Here is a 20,038-nt window from a genome sequence, read left to right as displayed (position 1 = left end):
CTGGACATGTGTTTTCTTCCTCTCCTCAGTCAGGCACGAGCTGCTGTGCTCCTCTCTCACGTCATCTTTAGAGTGTCATATGATCTCATGTTACATTGAATGAGATCAAACGATTATTCAACAACAAAACATTTTGTCGACAATTTTTTATTGTCGACGTAGTCAGCCCTACCTCTGTATTGTAATATGTTACAGACAGCAGAGTGTGCATTAAGCTTGAAGCGTGCAGCACATGCAGACTATATAATCATATAATTAAATCACAGCCTTTTTAAATTTAATAAGCATATTTAAGCCATATTTTGAATGCCTTATCCAGAGGTGTGAAGCTGTCATCAAAAACATACCAACTCAAATGCTAGTGATGCACCGATACCACTTTTTCTCTTACAATCAGATTACGGTATCGGAAATCTCAGTATCGGCCGATAATGATCCCAAGCTGATACCAGTGTTGTTTTTTTGCATAATCAGTTTAGAATATCTTTACATTATTGTAACTAATTTGGAGAACTCTTTAATATGTTAAGAAACACAAACCTCTAACTACACATTATTTCAATATAAATGTATAGCTTATTAAGAAACACTGTATTATTAACTAGTATACTGGATAATGTAGCAGCAAAAGTCTTTAGTAGAAAAGAAACCAGTGTTTTATTTTTGCCTTTTATCTTTCTTTTTTTGCCCAAAATGTTTCAACTTGCATCTGGACTTTAAAGGATTCAGATCTCTTTTTGGTTCAGTTTAGTTGTAAAACATCAGTCCACTTTTCATTCAGACAGTTATTTTTTGGACCCAATCAACTTAAATATTGTTATAAATTGTAAACAAATACTAATGATGACAATAATAATAAATTGTTATTAATATTATTATTATTGATTTTTCATTAAAATTTTAAATACAACAGTAATATATTTAAATTGTGCACTTTTTAAACCCTCTTAATAAATGCTTTTATTTTGACATTCTGAACTCTCCAGGAAGTCCTGTATGTGTCTGTTTGTAGGCAAGTGAACTGAACTATTGAGCATCTACATCTGAGATGTTGTTCCTGAGTAGCGCTCAAATATTGCGCACCGCTGTGAAGGTTAAAAATAGCCGCAAGTGCATCACCAGCCTGTGCTTGAGTTTGTGTCAACAGAGCAGCACCATTCACTAATGCACTGGCATTGCACATACTATATATTTACTTATTAACACAGACTTTTGTGATTCACAGAGCTAATCGCACATCTTCAAGTGACTTGTAATAAAATGCACGACTCATATGAACTACATTAATGGTGTTTTTATGGTCCTTTTATGTCATTTTTGGAGCTTGAAAGTAACGGACATGACAAATAATATCAGATTTGGATCGGGCTCGTCGGACTGATACCCAATCTGTCTAAAAGCTTCAGCTTCAGTATCAGATCGATGCATCCCTAGCTTCATTCGGCTTTCCACCAAAATGAAAGCTGAAATTATCTTGACCACTGAAACTGAAGAAATGGTGAGAGAAATATACTACTACTGTACTGTAAAATGCAATATTCAATGTAGTTATAAATACTACTAATAATTACATTATATTTAAGCATAATCTCACAACCAAGAATGCAGTTATACTGCTTACAAGTTTTCATCAATGCTTTTATTAATTCTCTGCATGGCAGCACTCTATTTGACAAAAAATAAATAAATAACTCCAATAATGTGTTTTGGATTGTGCTGTTAGGATCTCTAAGGAAGCGCTTAATTTGAAAAAATAATATAATGGTATTTTGAAAAATTATTGTTTTGTTTTTAATTTAATTAAAATTATATTTATTCATTTTAATTAGACTTTTTGATACTGCACTGCAACATTTGATTAAACTTAAAAATAGGGAATACAGGGGGGAAAAATGGAAAACATGGAATTTGGAAAAAATAAAAACTGATTTCATAGGGCCCTAATGACACAATATTATTTCGATAATTTCGATTAATATGTGCATGAAAACATGGTCATGGAAAGAGAAGAGAAAAAGGAGTAAAGGAGAAAGAAAGTGTTATGATTGAGATTTTGCCATTCCAAACAGCAGGAACTATAAATAGCCCTGGGTAAGCCATCTTATCCATAAACATTGACTACAAATGGCATGACTCACTTGTTTTCCTATTTCCCCAGAGACACTATGCAAGAATGCTCATAAATATGTCCATTTGTTGGCAGGTTACCGTCGCACAATAACTGATCAATGTAAGCATGTAAATGAATGTCCATTCATACGGAGCAGAATGAATAGACTGCATTAAAACATAAAATGAAATGTAAAGCATTTATACATCATGGTATAAATGATACAAAAGAAAAAAGATGATGACAGATTACTAATTAGTCTTATACATTAATGAGATACGAATGAGAATCACTTTTGAGAATGATGGGAATTACATGTGAAAACGTGCATAAATGTCAATCTAAATATAATGTCAAAAGATAGGGACAGAGAGAGAGAGAGAGAGAGAGAGAGAGAGAGAGAGAGAGAGAGAAAGAATGAGAGAAAGAGGTGTGGTCTTTGCCATATTCAGTTTTCCACCTTTTCAGCCTTTAAATAAAAACAAGACACAGAGTCGCTTATGAGGTCATTATGACATTATTGGGGTTGCCGTGGTATTAGTGTTTGTTTACCAGTAGGGTGGTTTTAATGACCCCTGAATGCAGCAGCCCCTGAACATTAAATCCACACAGGCTACAAGCCAAACCCCATCAGCTAGAGGAGCTTTTTTTTTTTTAAAGTCACTTTAAGAATAAACAGCCACTTAAGTAAAAGCCATATACACTCAGCTCTTCCACATAGCTGTCCTCACTTGGCACCGACCACACATCTGGCCTTGTACAATAATGAGATAATCATAATTCAACCAACAGGATGCAGCTCCCATTAAGGTTCAGATACTGAAACGTGTTTGTATCTTTTAAGACTAATAGTGTACATCGCTACTGAAATCAATAGATGCTCTTACCATCCCCTGGCTCATGCTATGATCTGTAAGACAATTTTATTTTCACTGGAAGACAATGTCAAAAAGCATTTTTCTTACCAATAGGTTACAAAATAGGGCCTGAATTAGAGCTGCAAAATTCATTGGACAATTATAGCTGCCACAATGTTCTATTTACCATGTGTTTTTGCAGTGGTTGAGCATTGCAACCAATCACAGACAAGTCTTGCGCTCACTTCTGTGCATAATTTAATCAACATATGAATAACAGCTTTGTTTTTCATGCTTCTAGGCCACGTCCACACTAATACGTTTTAATTTGAAAATGCATCTTTTTCTCTACGTTTTGGCCTTCTGTCCACACGGAAATGGATTTATGAGAGCAAAACAGCTTTTTGAAATACCATACGTGGATAAATTTGAAAAGGCCATCTTCGCGTTGTAGTGTGGACGGGGAAGACGGAGATATCTGAAAATGATGATGCAATCTAGCAGCATTATTGTGCCAGTTATTCAATTTGTGAGCATTGTTTTTTCTTTTTTCTCTCGCTCCCCAATTTGGAATGCCCAATTTCCAGTGCGCTCAAAGTCCTCGTGGTGGCGTAGTGACTCGCCTCAATCTGGGTGGTGGAGGACGAATCTCAGTTGTCTCCGCGTCTGAGACCGTCAACCTTTGCATCTTATTACGTGGCTTGTTGAGCGTGTTACCGCTGAGACATAGCACATGTGGAGGCTTCACGCCATCCACCGCGGCATCCTCGGACAACTCACCACGCGCCCGACCGAGAGCGAATTACATTATAGTGACCATGAGGAGGTTACCCATGTGAATCTACCCTCCCTAGCAACCAGGCCAATTTGGTTGCTTAAGAGACCTTGCTGGAGTCACTCAGCACGCCCTGGGATTCTAACTCACGATCTACAGGGTTGGTTGTCAGCGTCAATACTCGCTGAGCTACCCAGGCCCCCACTTTGTGAGCATTGTTAAAGATAAATGTTACTTTGTAAAACCTTCACATTGCATTCCTTCATAAACTATGCAAAGTTTACTCGGAATTGCTGAACAGCGACGAAACACGAAGACAATGGTGGTTTCAGCCCATACATGGAACGGTGATTTTCCACATGCGCAGTAAGGGGATTTAAGCATTTTCATACATGTTACTGTGGACAAGCAACTTTTGGAAAATGCATCAAAACGGCAGTGTGAACAGAGCGTTTCAAAATAAAAAACGGCATATTCAAATGTATCCAGATTTATCTGGACGTTGCGAGAGCAACTGTGAAGCTGACCATGTGGGCGCAATTTTGTTTACTGATGAACCAGCTATAAAGTGATTCAGAAACTGTTAAAATATTTGTACAAAATATTTATTGAAAATAAATTCAAAAGATGTCAAACATGATTTTGCTGTATGATTTTAATTGTTGGATATAATCAAAATGGTCAAGACCTCTAATCACCATTTTAAGAAATATAATGGTTGTTTCCTATTCATGGAAATGCGAAAAGAAATAAGAAAATAAAATAAAAATGGTATTTTTGACCTGAAGCTCAAAGTACTATCTAAATGCTCCGCTAACTTGTCCACCTTGACGAATGGGGTTCTACTCACAGGCCTTGAAATGTATTCCATTACTTCAAGTGCAGAGAAAACCACTGGACACTGGCACGCACGCTTTAATCGGAGGCTTGGGATGAATAAACAATTACAGCCTCTCATGCTGGGAGTGCACAGTAATCACAGCTTTAAGAGATGTACATTGAGATGCACTGTCAAAAGAGACCTGACCGCTATCAGAGGCGTGTCTGTTGAATCTCACGGCATCATCAACTTCACCGATCCACTTAGAGGCAGCCAACAGCAAAACAAACAGAGTGCATGCTATGAATGCGGAGACACGCAATCCCACCGAATACGTCAACTTGAATGCTGTCCTTCATACCATACCTATTTCTGAATGTGGGGGCCCCTAAAAAGCTCAAACGGTAATCAAACATGACGTGTTTACAGTAAACATAGGCTAATGTATAGCCAATCTCACAAACCTTGCCATCAGCAATTACCCAAGTTAGCGGACCACCATACCGATGGGATTATATAAACCCACTCCGGTTTGGCTAGCACGCTTAAGTGCCTTTGCACAATACAGTCCTCACGCTCATTGAAACGGGTGACAGCAATCCACCAGCAAGTCCTGACCTAACCGTCACTCTCATTAGGGTAAGTTCAAGGGGTCAACATCAAGTCCTCAAAAGGATGATGGGCAAACAATGGAATTCTAGTATGAATAATTTACTTCCAATTTCATTTTGAATCTAAACAAACAATTTCCTTTAATAAATTGATGAATTACATGATTGTTGAATTATGTTACAGTATAAATCACAATGATTTAACTGTCAATCCAATATTAAGCAACATTGTGAATATCGCAATGAATACAAAGCACATTAGTTTGGGCTATTCGGTTTCTTAAAGTGTACATCAAGACCGTTTATTCATTGTCACGTGACTCGACTACTAGTGCGTTAAATGCAAGACATACTCTACACAAGTACATAGTTCGTACATAGTTGCATCCAAAATGTACAGGCCTTTGTGCATATCGCCACCTACTGGGCACAGAAGAAAATTTAGAGTAAAAAGTTTTTACTTCATTAATATGATCAGTTTGTCACCCACACCAATCATATTAATTCTGAAGATATGGATTTAAACACTGGAGTCTTATGGATTAGTTTTATGCTGCCTTTGTATGCTTTTTGGACCTTCAAAGTTCTGGCCACCATTCACTTGCATTGTATTGTACTTGTAGTTCAAACAGCCCCCTTTTAATGAATTGAGTCAAAACTATGATTCAACTTTTTATTTGGTTCATCGCTCAAAAACATTCATGGAAGTCTCTATGTGGCATATTTGCTGCAACAAAATGTTTAGAAAATAACTGAAAAACAGCTTGGACATCATTGCATGGACAATAAATGACCTAGGTCATTTTTTACTAGACTTTTGTTTCAGTTCTTATATCAACAATTTGAATCTATTGGATGACAACAGCTGTTTGGTCAAAAGTACGGTTCCTCTGATTGAAAAAAAAACAAAACACTTTTATAAGCAATTACAAAACAAATATATAAACAAAGATTAATATAGAATATCATCAAAAGGTGGAATAATATTACCCAATTCATACGGAAAGAACTGATAACTGAAGTTCAAATTTAGCTGGTCCAAAAAGAAACTGTAAAAGGGGCTTATGTCAGATCTTTCTCTCTCCCACTGCAAGATAAGATCTCTCGCCCTTAACCAGACTCCATCTCTAACCAGATGCCACAGGCATTACCCTCCAATGGTGGGAGCTACCAGCAGCTGGAGCTATTTTTATCCTCAGGTCCCCCAGCAAAGAAACAGCTTGACTCGGCTGGCCTCTCCTCCATAAACCTCTTTCCCAGATAAGGATTAGGATTAATTTGTGCTTCCAATCCATGACATTGATATTACAGATGTCCCGCTCGGGTCAGGTGTAGTATAGCTTGGAACCCTAGAGACAGCCTGGGAAAAAGCCAGGAGGGTGATTGCAGGATTTCAACAACCAAATCAATAATGTCATCCAGAGGCTTCCATGGACTGTCCTTAATTCCTGAGAGTTCAAGGATCCCAGAATGACCAGCTAGTAGAAGGGTGAGCATATTGAGGAGGAAGTTGTTGCAAAATACTCACTTGTTTGCTCCTTTATTTGCCTGAATAGACAAATAATCTAGATTTTTAATGCTGAACGTTTACCAGAGATATTTTTGCTCAACTGCATGATAAAATGCACTGATGCATATTGCGCACAAAAGTAGAAAGCACCTTCTCAATCTGGCAAACTCTAAATCGGACAGGCTGGCACAATGCAAAGCTTGTCTGGTTCAGAGTCCTGCACACAGGTGGGTGAACCGCTAATATTTGATGTAAAGGGTGGAAAAATATTTACAGTCAATTGCGGTGCGGATCGAGAATCAATAGGCACAGGCGTTCTGCAGGTTAAATAGCCAAGGATATTTTTTTAAATGTCAAATAATGTTCATCTTTCTCTTATTTTTTTAGTTTTTTTGTTAACTGTCACCACAACGTTAGGCTATGTGTCTATTATCCTTAAATGTTCCAACTCAGAGTGCCTAATGTTTGTTTGATTGCTTGTGTGACATGAGCAAAAAAAAATAATTCTTCTACCTGATGTAGTAGATTTGTTTTTATGCGGGTGCGGTTCGGATCGCGGATTTTATGTTAAATGGGTCAGGTTGGTTTGGAATTAAATTAGTGCTGCTGTCAGATAACCAGTCAGGTGTTCTGTTAAGTACTGCGTGCGGGTGTGGGGCAGGTGTGGGTTTACAAAACAGGACCCGTGCAGGACTCTGGTTAGTGGTATCAAATCTTTTTAAGTTATTTTGAAAGAGTTTGGTTTGAGGTACATAGTAGTAAGTAAAGTAGAAATGCAAATTTGAAGCAGAACTGTCCTGTATATTCCACTTTGTTCTTGAGTTATGTCTGTCAAATAATCAGTACTTCTTACTTTTGGATGGATAGAACTTTCTTCGGTACAGCCTTATAATTGTGTTATTAACTATTCCATATAAAACCACACCAAAATGGCACATAAAAAAAAATTATTAAAAAGTGTGACTGGCCGCTTTTAGTTTCAATCAACTAGACTTCTTGTCCAAATGGGCAGTTCTTACTTAGAATAAAACTGCAAACTGGACCAGAGACTATGCTGATTGAGTAAACTCAAGAGAAGAATGGAGAGATGTACAGGGCATGAAGGAAAACAGTGCTGCATATGTGGTGCAGTTCTGTGAAGGCACTGGTCGACAGTCACATCTGCTTTTAAAAGGCAGAGAGAACAAGTTAGCAAATGCCCATTCAGATGTGAATGACACTGAGGTAGGACACTGCAGGTGAGCCGCAAGTGTTATAGAAGCACCGCAAAATGACTTGTTGCTTTATCAATTGCGCTTTTCATGTCACATTTACTTTTATGATGCTATTGGTTAGGTTTAGGTTTAAGGTTTAGGGTAGGGAGGTAGGTAGGTTTTTTTTTTTTTTAAACTCGATAGAGCATTTACCTTAAAAACCTCACCTGTTTGGGAGAACATTTTACTCGCTTTTAGCGCCACTCAGTGGACATTTCAACTCATAACTTAAATTTTAAGTTATATCATAACTTAACTCAAAATGTCGCCACAGTCACCACATAATTTAATGAGATCAGGCTCACCCTAAACACATACCCTACACGTTTATGACAACCCCTCTTCAACAACAGCCAAAGATACATGATATTGCCAATTATAACCCTGTAAAAAGACACCAAAATTCGGATTAAAGGAATATTCTGTCATCATTTACTCATCATCATGCTGTTCTAAACCAGTGTGACTTACTTTCTTAGTTGAGAAAACTTTTGCAATACTTTTATAGTGCGTTTGTGTCATTTAAGAGCTTGACAGCCCCAGACCCCATTAATTTTCATTAAATAGAAAGAAGCGGCTAGGTTATAGTAAAAAAAAAAAAAAAACACCATGGAAAAAAAAACACAGGTTTGGAACAACATAAAGGTGAGTAAGAATGACAGAAGTTTCATTTTTGTGTGAACTATTCCTTTAATATAAACAGGAAACACCAAACCAGAAGGTAAACACACTCACAAGTTACATCCTCTCCACACAAAACAAACTCAAATCTCTCACATTCATCTGATACTCGTCCATTTCCTCATTCCACCTTCTACATTTCCTGTGTGCTGGATCTTTCCATTAGGGCCGGGCAGTATGAACAAAATCATATATCACAGTATGAGCAATGTTATAGCACAATAATAGTCAAATGGATACATTACATACCCATGTGGTAATGTCAATTTTTGGATAATCTGATGAAATACTTAAATACAAATGAATGGTATCTTATCTCATTTGATAATTTTATCTTTTTATTTGGAATTTAAGGGATGAAAAACTAAAGTTAAAATTATTCATTACAAATGCAATCAGTGCAAAACAGCTTCAAATCACATCAAAACATTAAAGCTGAAATGACAAAACACGGTTATGATTCTGATTTCTGATTGGACGAGCCACATTCGAAGCCGTCACCACACATCAGTTTAATTCTATATTAACGCGGCAAGTTGCAATGTTGCTCGGCAACCGTAAACAATGAAACTCCGCTTCGCATTAGACCTTTTAATAGTACTTCTTCGTCTTAACTTGTTCGGGACACATCCTGCTCTGTATTTTCGCTTTACTCTCTGCTTCTTTGTCGCTCTCATGTGTAAATACCATAAAGCGGTCCTGCCCACTTATTTAAATGCATCTACTGGAGCATAAACGGTATATCAAAATCTCACGTTTGACACATTTCTACCGGCATACTGCCCAACCCTCGTTTCCAACCTCACCAGACAGCCCGTCCTGGACAGAAACCCTGCGCCACAAACACAGCCAAGCGGAATACCTCTATCTCTCTCTCACACACACACACACACACTTTGCACAATACAATGAAGGACTGCTAATAAAGTGTATTGAAAAGCTCTCAACACTGTCTCACCACTCAATAAAGACCGTTCTAGGATGCAGCATGCGTGTACATACACCAACACAAACCCACACAAGAGTGTTAGCATATCTCAGCACCATGCAATAAAGCACACCCGTTCACCCACTCAATCTCCCACACACACACACACACACATATCAACACTCAGGACACACTGTATGGAAACCCAGCTTACCCATCAGTCCCTCAAATCCACACCAGGAGACAGGAGACACCGAGCCGGAGGGGTTGTACACACTCTCGGGGAACACGCGTACTCGAGCAGCGCGCAACGCATGTAACAGCGCGTACTGTCTCTTTCTCTGTCTTTAACATTCCCCGTCTCTCTCTCTCTCTGACTGTTTTCTCTCCGGCTGTGTCTGTATCTCACTCCGGCACTCTTGCCCCTCCCCTTTCTCCCTCCCTCCCGCCCTCTCCGCTGGTGACATCACAGAGTCGTTGCAGGCATGCTGAGTGTTTATGTGCACTGCTGTAGTTTCCTGGAACACAGGGGGAGTTTCACAGAAGGTCTTGGATTCTGTCTCTCTCATTAGTGCACTACTCTGATGTTTACACGGAGTGCAAAAGTAACGCCCACTTTTAAAGCTTGGTTCGGGAAGTAGCTTTCCTCCATTCATTTTCAACATAGGCATTTAAAAAATGCAATAAAGAGCTTTGAGGCTACAACCAAACCAACCAGCTCTGAGATTAATCATACAGTCAGACCAAAGCAAAATATATTTGAAAATCAAGAGATGTTTTGCAACATTTGATTCAAAAGTAAAAAAACAATTTGAAACTAGAAAAAAAAAAGAAAAAAAAAAAAGATCAACCAAAAATAAAACATTCTGTTATTATTTATTCATGTCATTCCAACCCCATATGACTGACTTTTGTCTGCAGAACACAACTGCTGAATACAACAGAAGTTGATTGTGACTTTAAGCTTAAAAAGCATTTGAGCATAGGGATGGTTAGAATAGTGGGTGCGCAACATGTAGTTCATGGCATTTAACATTCGTTTCTTCTGCATCAGTTTATTAAAGCAATCCATTGTCTGTCAGTCACCTCAACATAAAGATTCGGCAACAGACTCCGTAAAAATAAGGTCCACAGCATCTCACAAATAAACATTTGAACTATGCATAATAACAGGAACATTGCTTACAGCAGGCGATTTAAGGTCCGATCATGATTGACATTTATTGATGAATGCGGTGAATTTGTACAGAACAAATGCTTTAAATAATGAGGACGATAGATGAAACTTTTCAAGTTTACTCGCTGATACATACAGTATCTAGCAGTAGCTACATGCAAATGCACAGCATGCTGTCAGCATCCCTAAACATGACAAAAAGTGTCATCTTTAATTTATCACTTTAAAATCACCACAGCTACAAATATTAAACATACTAGTTTGTTGTTGGCAGTCCCAATTGTAGAATATGTGTCTTTCTATAACTTCTGTTTGCTTGTTTTACATCCGTCATCTTCAGTTAGTCATTTAAATGCTGCCAAACAGTCTATTTAAGTCACCTTTTTGATGGATATAAGTCTGGTATATTAAATTCCTCTGTTATACTTTGGAATTTGTGTGTTTAAGCTTCGGTTTCTCATGAATTGAAAAATCATGTTCAGTTTGCGACACCTGGCACCATGCGGCCACCGTCTGAAACCATAGCAACAACGGCAAAAGAAAGAAAAATTTTATATTATATATTTATACATTACATATCATATTTTTGTCACAGGTAAATAAAGCATTTCACTGTTTTCAACCGTAACTAAATTTTTACAGTTAAATTAACCGTAACATTTTTAATCGTGTTTAATAGTAAAACCTTATAATCGCGGCGTCCCTATTTTAAGTAAATAACTACCAACTCCGAAAGACCGCCAAAGACTGTTGGCAAAACAAAGCTGAACTTGAAGCAACACAGAATCCAATTGAAGTAATTATTAATTAAACAAATATTGCCCTAAAATCTCATGTGTTTCTGCAAATTCTAATTAGGTGCATCACGATCGGTTACGAAACACATGATTACTAATGGTGTTTGGGGTCACTTTTTGACATCAAACTTGGAATCGATCCAGCAGGGGGAAGACTTTACTCTCACAATGCTATTTTTTTTACTTCAGAAGACGACGACTAGTTTCATAATATTTTTATGGTGTTTTTTGACAGACAATTGTACTTTCATTGCATGAAAATGTGACGCGTAAACATTCTTTAAAACATCTTGTGTGTTCCACAGAAAATCCTAAGATGAGGTAAGTAAATGATGAAAACTTTCATGTTTGGTGAAATATTCCTGAAACTTAAACTAGCAGGAGGATGGAAAAAAAGTGTAAAAACTCACGTCTCATATGACTATATAAATAACATTTCCATTTGAGACTGGTCTTATGGGGAGCTCATCAATAGACCTCATTTACGGCTCCACTTGAGTTTATCATTTCATTGATTCACTGACTCATCGGACAGGAATATCTTCATGATCATGAGCTCAAACCCTGAACAGCCATCAATCTTCTCCAGCACATTGTTTTGCTAAATTACTAAACCCATAATTCTTAAAGCATTAACTTCTTTCGCAAACGCTATAACCAAGACGAGAATGTGGACACTTGAGCACACACACAGCAGAGGGGTTTAGAGAGCTAATTTAATTACATATTAACAAATCTGGCATTAGTATCCTGAGCCCCAGCCTAGTTCATTTGTCTGAAGGATGGATGGATGGATGGATGGACGGACGGATGTTCAAACACACCGTAGCCAAATATTTAAAACTCAGTTTTTCACAATACCTGACATTTAATCGTAGAAAACATTCCCTGTCTAAGGTCAGTTAGGATTACTACTTTATTTTACTACTACTTTCATAAGAATATGAAATGTCAGAATAATAGTAGAAAGAATTATTTATTTCAGCTTTTATTTCTTTCATCACATTCCCAGTGGGTCAGAAGTTTACGTACACTTTGTTAGTAATTGGTAGCATTGCCTTTAAATTGTTTAACTTGGGTCACACATTTTGGGTAGCCTTCCACAAGCTTCTCACAATAAGTTACTGGAATTTTGGCACTACACAGAACTGGTGTAACTGTGTCAGGTTTGTAGGCCTCCTTGCTCGCACGTGCTTTTTCCATTCTAACAACAAATCTGATTGAGGTCAGGGCTTTGTGATGGCCACTCCAATACCTTGACTTTGTTGTCCTTAAGTCATTTTGCAACAACTTTGGTGGTATGCTTGGGGTCATTGTCCATTTGGAAGACCCATTTGCAACTGAGCATTAAATTCCTGGCTGATGCCTTGAGATGTTTCTTTAGTATATCCACATCATTTCCCTGCAAAACACCCCCACAATATTGATGCTGCCACCCCCATGATTCACCGTTGGGATGGTGTTCTTCAGCTTGCAAGCCTCACCCTTTATCCTCCAAATATAATGATGGTCATTATGGCCAAAAAGTTAAATATTTGTTTCATCAGACCAGAGGACATTTCTCCAAAAAGTAAGATCTTTGTCCCCATGTGCACCTGCAAACTGTAGCCTGGCTTTTTTATGGCGGTTTTGGAGCAGTAGTGTCTTCCTGGCTGAGCAGCTGTTTAGGTTATGTCAATATAGGACACATTTTACTGTGGATATAGATACTTGTCTACCTGTTTCCTCCAAAATCTTCACAAGGTTCTTTGCTGTTGTTCAGGGATTGATTTGCACTTTTCACACAAACTATGTTCATCTCTAGGAGACAGAATGTGTCTCCTTCCTGAGTGGTATGATGGCTGCGTGGTCCCATGGTGTTTATACTTGTGTACTATTGTTTGAACAGATGAACGTGGCACCTTCAGTCATTTGGAAATTGCTCCCAAGGATGAACCAGTCTTGAGGAGGTCCAAACATTTTTTTCTGAGATATTCATTGATTTATTTTGATTTTCCCATGATGCCAAGCAAAGAGGCACTGAGTTTGAAGGTAGGCCTTAAAATGCATCCACTGGTACACCTCCAATTCAGTACACCTCCTAACAGAAGCTAATTGGCTAATGTCTAAAGGCTTGACATAATTTTCTGGAATTTTCCAAGCTGCTGAAAGGCACAGTTAACTTAGTGTATGTAAACTTCTGACCCACTGGAATTGTGATATATTCAATTAAAAGTGAAACAATCTATCTGTAAACAATTGTTGGGAAAATTACTCATGTCATGCACAAAGATGATGTCCTAAACAACTTGTCAAAACTATAGTTTACTCATATTATTGTTGATGGGTTTTCGAGCAGGGGGATCAACAAACTGGATCGTGCAAACTTAAAGCCCAGGGCCCCCTGGCAGAAAAGGGCCCCTGGTAGTCAAGGGCCCCTGAGAACTGGCCCCATTGGCCCGTTCGGTAACCCATTCCTGTCAATAATTGGGTTGAAAGTGAATTGATACTATTCATAGCTTTCTTATTCGATTCAAAAGCTTTTTTATTTATTTTTCGCAGAATGATTTATTCTGCATATATAGTATTCATAAAATACCTCCCCTAATGTGTCAAAAGCAAGAAAAAGACAAACTACTAAAGATTGTTTATAGCACCAAAAATAACTAACAAAAACACACTAAATACTTGTTTATACAGCAAGGGTGGGAAACCTTTATTCCTTTAAGGGCCATTTGAGTATTTACAAAATTATTCGCAGGTCATATACAATTGTTTGCAATTTCTGATAGTGGGTTGAAATTAATGTATGCATTCTGTTACGTGCTCACAAACCAAAAACACAAAAAGGTCTATCTATTATACAATAATTTTTGTTTTTATCATTTCAATTTATTTTTAAACATTATTTGAAAGGAAATTAGTTTTCAGGTTAATTAAATCAAGGCCATTTTTTGCTTTTAAAACTATTTCTCAAATGGTCTCGCAGGCCCACCCCTAATATACAGGCTACTTGGAAAACAACCAAGAGTGCAATGTGCCAATAGCTGAGCGTAACTGGAAACGTTTTTAATATTCCATCTCACTATAAAAAGTTTTTAAATTTTCATAAATAGTTTAAGATTTTATTAATTTGCATGACCTTTCTGGGCCTGGAAATCATAATTTTACAATTCAATGATATTTCCAGGTTTTCCATGACTGTGGGAGCTATGAATCAGTGAACTAATCAAACATTTCAACATTAAAGTAATATTATCTGACTATATTCAGTTTCAAAGAAATAGAAGCAATCAACCAGATGATTCCAACTTAAATGTTTTCTGCACACCAAGTCCCCAACAAAACAATGTTATAAGTAAAATGGCACTATTTTATCTGATGGAAAATAACTGCTAAGTTTCCCCACAATTAAAGCATTTCATTTCAGCAGTGGCCACGCAACGAGTTGGCAGCTGTTTCAAATGATTCGAGCACAATGTTTGACTCGAGACAAGAGCTCTGTTGCGAGCTGTCATTTGCTCATGAGATAGTCAGTGGCCTTTCTGAGGAGAGATCAGGCAGAAGGTGCTCGAAAGCCTTGGAAAGCTGCACAGAAAATTTAATGAGAATTACAGATGGAATGGAGAGCAGCGTGATCCCATGAAGGGCGATGGAAGATTGCAGCGCGCGTCTGTGAGGGAAGAGCTGTGAGGGCGCACGCTCCATGGCGTGCTAGAGAATGACAGCACACATGTCTCTTGTTTGCACATGTAGTGAATTTTATATTAATATTTTCTAAAATGCTGAATACTGTTTCACTAAATAACAATTCACTGGATGTTTAGCCGTTTAAATCGATTATTGACCAACACATATTTTAAGATTGATGCATATGTATCAGCATTATTAATAATCGATGCATCAAGAAAACGAATGAATGGTTACACCCCTAGCTGTGTGGTATTTACAGCCTTTATGCAGTCCTTCTCTTTTGTGTTATCAATTCATTGCAGTATCTTGTAAGAAGCTAGCCAAATCATAAAGATGTCAGCATGGACAGGTTGTGTGACATGCCCTCATCCCCCAAAACTATGCAAAGTAAGAGAAACAGAACCCAGATGACATTTGCAACTGGTTTACTTGCAATGAGGAAAAACATGATATAGAGCAGCAAATTGTTGATTTCAATTTCACTGTTTGATTCATAATGTTGCGAAAAGGTACACTGTCATTGAAATATAAGTGCAATTTACTTGCGGAGTTACTAATGAAAGATACTCATGCAAGATGTAAAGTAGATCTGAAAAATATGTCATTCGAAGAGGTAGCATACCTGCACACTAGAGTAGCTGGACCTTCTTTTTCTTTGTTTATGGACAAAACGAACATGTAAGGACAAATGATGGAAGCCTGACATTTCCCACCAAATCAAACCCAACAGCTCTAAATGCAAAATCACTATTGTAGCCTTATTCTAATTATTTGGGGTACGGTAAGAACTCCGAACACTGATTTCTGATGTAATGGCTCAATAATAGTATTTTGTTAATTTCCTTTTTTTTTTTCTCACTTATTTCTCCCCAATTTGGAATGCTCAATTGCCAATGCACTCTAAGTCCTCGTGGTGGCGTAGTGACTCGCCTCAATCCGGGTGGCGGAGGATGAATCTCAGTTGCCTCCATGTCTGAGACCATCAACCCACGCATCTTAGCACATGGCTTGCTGAGCGCATTACCGCGGAGACATGGCACAACTCACCACACGCCCCACCGAGAGCTAACCACATTATACCGACCACGAGGATGTTACACCATGTGACTCTACACTCCCTAGCAACTGGACCAATTTGGTTGTAAGCCCTTGCATTTGAACTTGCGAACTCCAGGGGTGTTAGTCAGCATCAATGCTCGCTCAGCTACCCTGACCCATTTTGTTAATTTCTAACCAAAAAGTAATTGAGAAATCCTCCGTAGTGTTTTTAAAAATAAACTTTCATTTTATATGGGCAATAAAATAATTGCGAATATATGGAAAATACATGATATATATTTGATGGGTGGAGAAAGTGAGGGACTGTTGGTGGGGATGTGGAGGTCCATCTTCACGGGACAGGCCCGGCTGACAGGTCATGTTAGTAAAGCCTGACGCTTAACAAAACAAAAAATCAATGCCACATTTACTTGGGCTCAATGTTAATCAATACACAGTGCGTAAAGATACGACCAGAGAAACAGGGAGAGAGCGAGCATGCTGAAATATTTATCCAACAGATCCCTTTCATACAGTGACGCCAAGCAAACAATACCACATGGCCAACACCCAAATGGAGTGCGCTGTTGGATCCTTTACAAAGAGCCTGAAACATTAAAACTCAACTCAGGCCACAATAAGGAGAAAACACAATCAAAAATCATATCTAAACAAAAATACACTCTCTTCTACTTCATATACAAAATAAAATGTAATCAATAATCTCTTCATATTTTGGTTAGTCTGAGCACTAAAGAGATTTAAAAGAGGAATTGGCACTGTAAAGGGACAATTTACCACAAAAGCGTGAGTGGGGTATGATCAAATTATATATCATAGTGAGAGTAAATTTATAACGATAATGCTGTATATCACAATATAGCTATTTTTATTTGCAATTCAGCTAAAAAGATCAGAGCATGGCACAAGCCCATGACGCCAACACTTCACCACAGCACACTGATTCCACTGATAAGAAGCATATTAACATAGCTCTGAACAAAAATAGCTCGTCTCTAAACATCAGGTGGGGAAAGAGTCAGAGGCAAGGGTTCTAGCAGCATTCATGATGTCAGGTAGATTGCTTTGATCAACAACAAATGTGTTCATTGAAAAACACCTGGGTTTAATTCACCTGGATATCTGCCAAAAAAGTGAGTCATACAATTCATGCAAAGTAGGACCGACCGTTCATGGATTCTGAATGGAAAAGACTTTTCCATGACAGATTAACACCCCACGATTGTCTGGATGGCCTACAAACTCCTCCATCCTGCCTGAATAATTTTAGTTAACAACAGATCTGCTCTGATAAAAAGGCCAGAAATAGAAAATAATATTAAAATTCATTGGAAAAACATTAATTGACATTTTATTGCCAAGATGTAGGTACTGAGGTGGCAGGAAATGGCTATGGTGTTTCCACTAGAGTAAAAACAGGAATGGAAATTAGAGATTAGACAGATTTTCTACAGATAATCTGACTTGTATATTTAATCGGTTTGTGGTTCCTTAAAGATGATGTGTTTAATTTTTTTTCCAATGTTAAAATAATTTATCCTATCCCAGTCTAATATGCAGAAACAGTATAAATAAGCAATTTATAGGTTGATTACCCCTAAAAGTATAACACTGTGGCTCTGGGATGCTAATTAAAATATTTCTCTCTTTGTTTAGGTCTCCCGACCAGCACGACAAAGCAACTTTGGTTCAACCAACTGAACTTTTGGTTGGATTTTAGGAGTGAATGCACATAGCTGCACAGAGCACTAGCTATATGGTGCTCCCTTGCTCCCTATTTAGTAAATGACTTAACCTCCAGTGTGTTGTCTGTCTGCACTGGTCTTAGATTAGTTCAAAATGCATCTTATTTTCACCCTAACTCCTCTAAAAAGCCATTTTTTTTAGCTTTTGGATGAATCCATTGATACTCAATGTGATAATGCACAGTAAATATTTCTAAGAACATTGTTTTTGGTAAAGCACACTTTAGTGTACATTTTGTTTAAAAGTGTGCGATAAATCGCTAATATTTAAAACAAAATGGCATATCGGATGAAACTAAAGACTCTACTCTTTTGATTCAAAAAGGCTTCAAAGTAAAAACCTAATTGGGTTTCATATTAGATGTAGTTTTGTTGCCGTTTCTCCCAAAGACTATCTCCGCTGTGGTCTGTGCCATGTTGTTTTGTCACATAACTGACAATAAAACTGGTTGAATTCTACTGTCACTTATTACTCTGCATAACTTAAATATGCTAAAACAGGCTTATGGATATATGGGATACACCCCTTTCTCCCTATTTTGCATTTCTTACTTGTATTTTTTACAGTGATATGGGCCAGGGTGGTAAATAATGCAGCTCCCCTAATGATCAGTTTTGAATGCAGAAATCTGCAGCCAGCCAAACAGATGAGAGAAATAAATAAAAGATGGATGCTACAGTATAAACAAGGAGCCTTGCCTCTAGGGGGGCAGAAATACAGAGAGAAAGGGGAGGGGGATACACTGCAAAAAAAAAAAAAATAAATAAATAAATATATATATATATATATGTGTGTGTGTGTGTGTGTGTGTGTGTGTGTGTGTGTGTGTGTGTGTGTGTGTGTGTGTCAGTCTGTCTGGCTGCAAACTCACAGGCCTCTGAGATTTAGAGACAGATAGACCAGCATTTCATTTTAATAAAACATGTGATGCCATGGAGCCACAAATCTGTCTGATTCTCCTGCAAACTTGACAAGAAACATTGGTGTAATAAGTTGAAGCCAGAGACAATTACTTAAGCTCATTCAAAACAGAACGAGAATAAATGGTTGATAGATGAGAATTAAATATGAGCAACATTAAGCCAGCGAACATCTTACAAATCGTAAGTCGGAAAGGGAAATCACGCACACTACAAAAGTCAAAAGTCTGGATTTACCTACTCATTCTTTATTACTAATATTGTTCACATTTTACAATAATTGTCAAGTCCAAAACTATGAAATTACACAAATTGAAATACTGTATAAGTATGTATAAAATTCTGGGCATTCTTTCAACCAACATCATGATTTCCTAAAATGCTTTCCTTTACTATCCTCTTCAAATCATTTATTTCAATGATTCATTTGTCTACTTTCAAATAAACATTTAGATTTATTCTGAAATTTATGCACAAGTCTTTAAAAAATTTAATGTTTTTACGATCATAAACAAGATTCAGACAAATACTCAAAACTTTTGATTGCTGGTCCATGAAAACACACACAGGAGAATTCTTAGCCCACAACACAAGACAATTGCAGCTATTCACGCAAAGTTTGTAGTACAGTTTATTTGCTCAATGTGGCTAACTGCTACTATGAATAGCTCTGGACTCTTCTTTTGTATCACTGCTCAAGCCAAAAAAGCTTTAAAGACAAATACAAACACACATGTTTCAAAGAAGACAGTTCGACTCTCCCACAAACACCACATCTACTCTCAATAGTTCCAACATAATACACTTTAAACACAATCAACTCACATAAATCTGTCTACAAAGGTCACATACACACTTATCCATTTTCATTTAAAACAAATTAATTTTACTAAATTTACACATCTCATCCACACTAGAACACTGTTTTCATTTACGGGAGAGTGCTCCAAATATGCCCTTCATTACTGCATTATTTTGATTATTATTTTATTTTATTATATTAAAGGGCAATATATGCAGAAGGAGGCTATTTTTGTTTTTTTACTTTAATGAGTAAAATGAATAGATAAAATCTATTAAAAAATGATGTAATGGTAACACTTTACAATGAAATTTTCTTTG

General features: G+C 37.4%; 1 protein-coding gene across 2 annotated transcripts in view; it reads right to left on the bottom strand.

The window, feature by feature from the left end:
- The window catches only part of LOC127654795 (histone deacetylase 4-like), a 255,719-nt gene that overhangs the window by 114,396 nt on the left and 121,285 nt on the right, over positions 1-20,038 (bottom strand). Inside the window, exon 1 of one of the 2 annotated variants that reach the window (XM_052142224.1) lies at positions 9,760-9,904. The exons of the other annotated variant lie outside the window; for it this stretch is intronic. Within the exon in view, the coding sequence (XP_051998184.1) occupies positions 9,760-9,763 (4 nt within the window). The 5' untranslated portion in view covers positions 9,764-9,904. Of the gene's footprint in view, positions 1-9,759; positions 9,905-20,038 lie in introns of those variants that run through there. 2 annotated transcript variants of the gene reach the window in all.

Source organism: Xyrauchen texanus, chromosome 14 (assembly GCF_025860055.1).
Source record: "Xyrauchen texanus isolate HMW12.3.18 chromosome 14, RBS_HiC_50CHRs, whole genome shotgun sequence".
NCBI lineage: Eukaryota > Metazoa > Chordata > Actinopteri > Cypriniformes > Catostomidae > Xyrauchen > Xyrauchen texanus.
The sequence above is the reverse complement of the archived record's forward strand: the minus strand, read 5'-3'. Positions and strand labels throughout refer to the sequence as shown.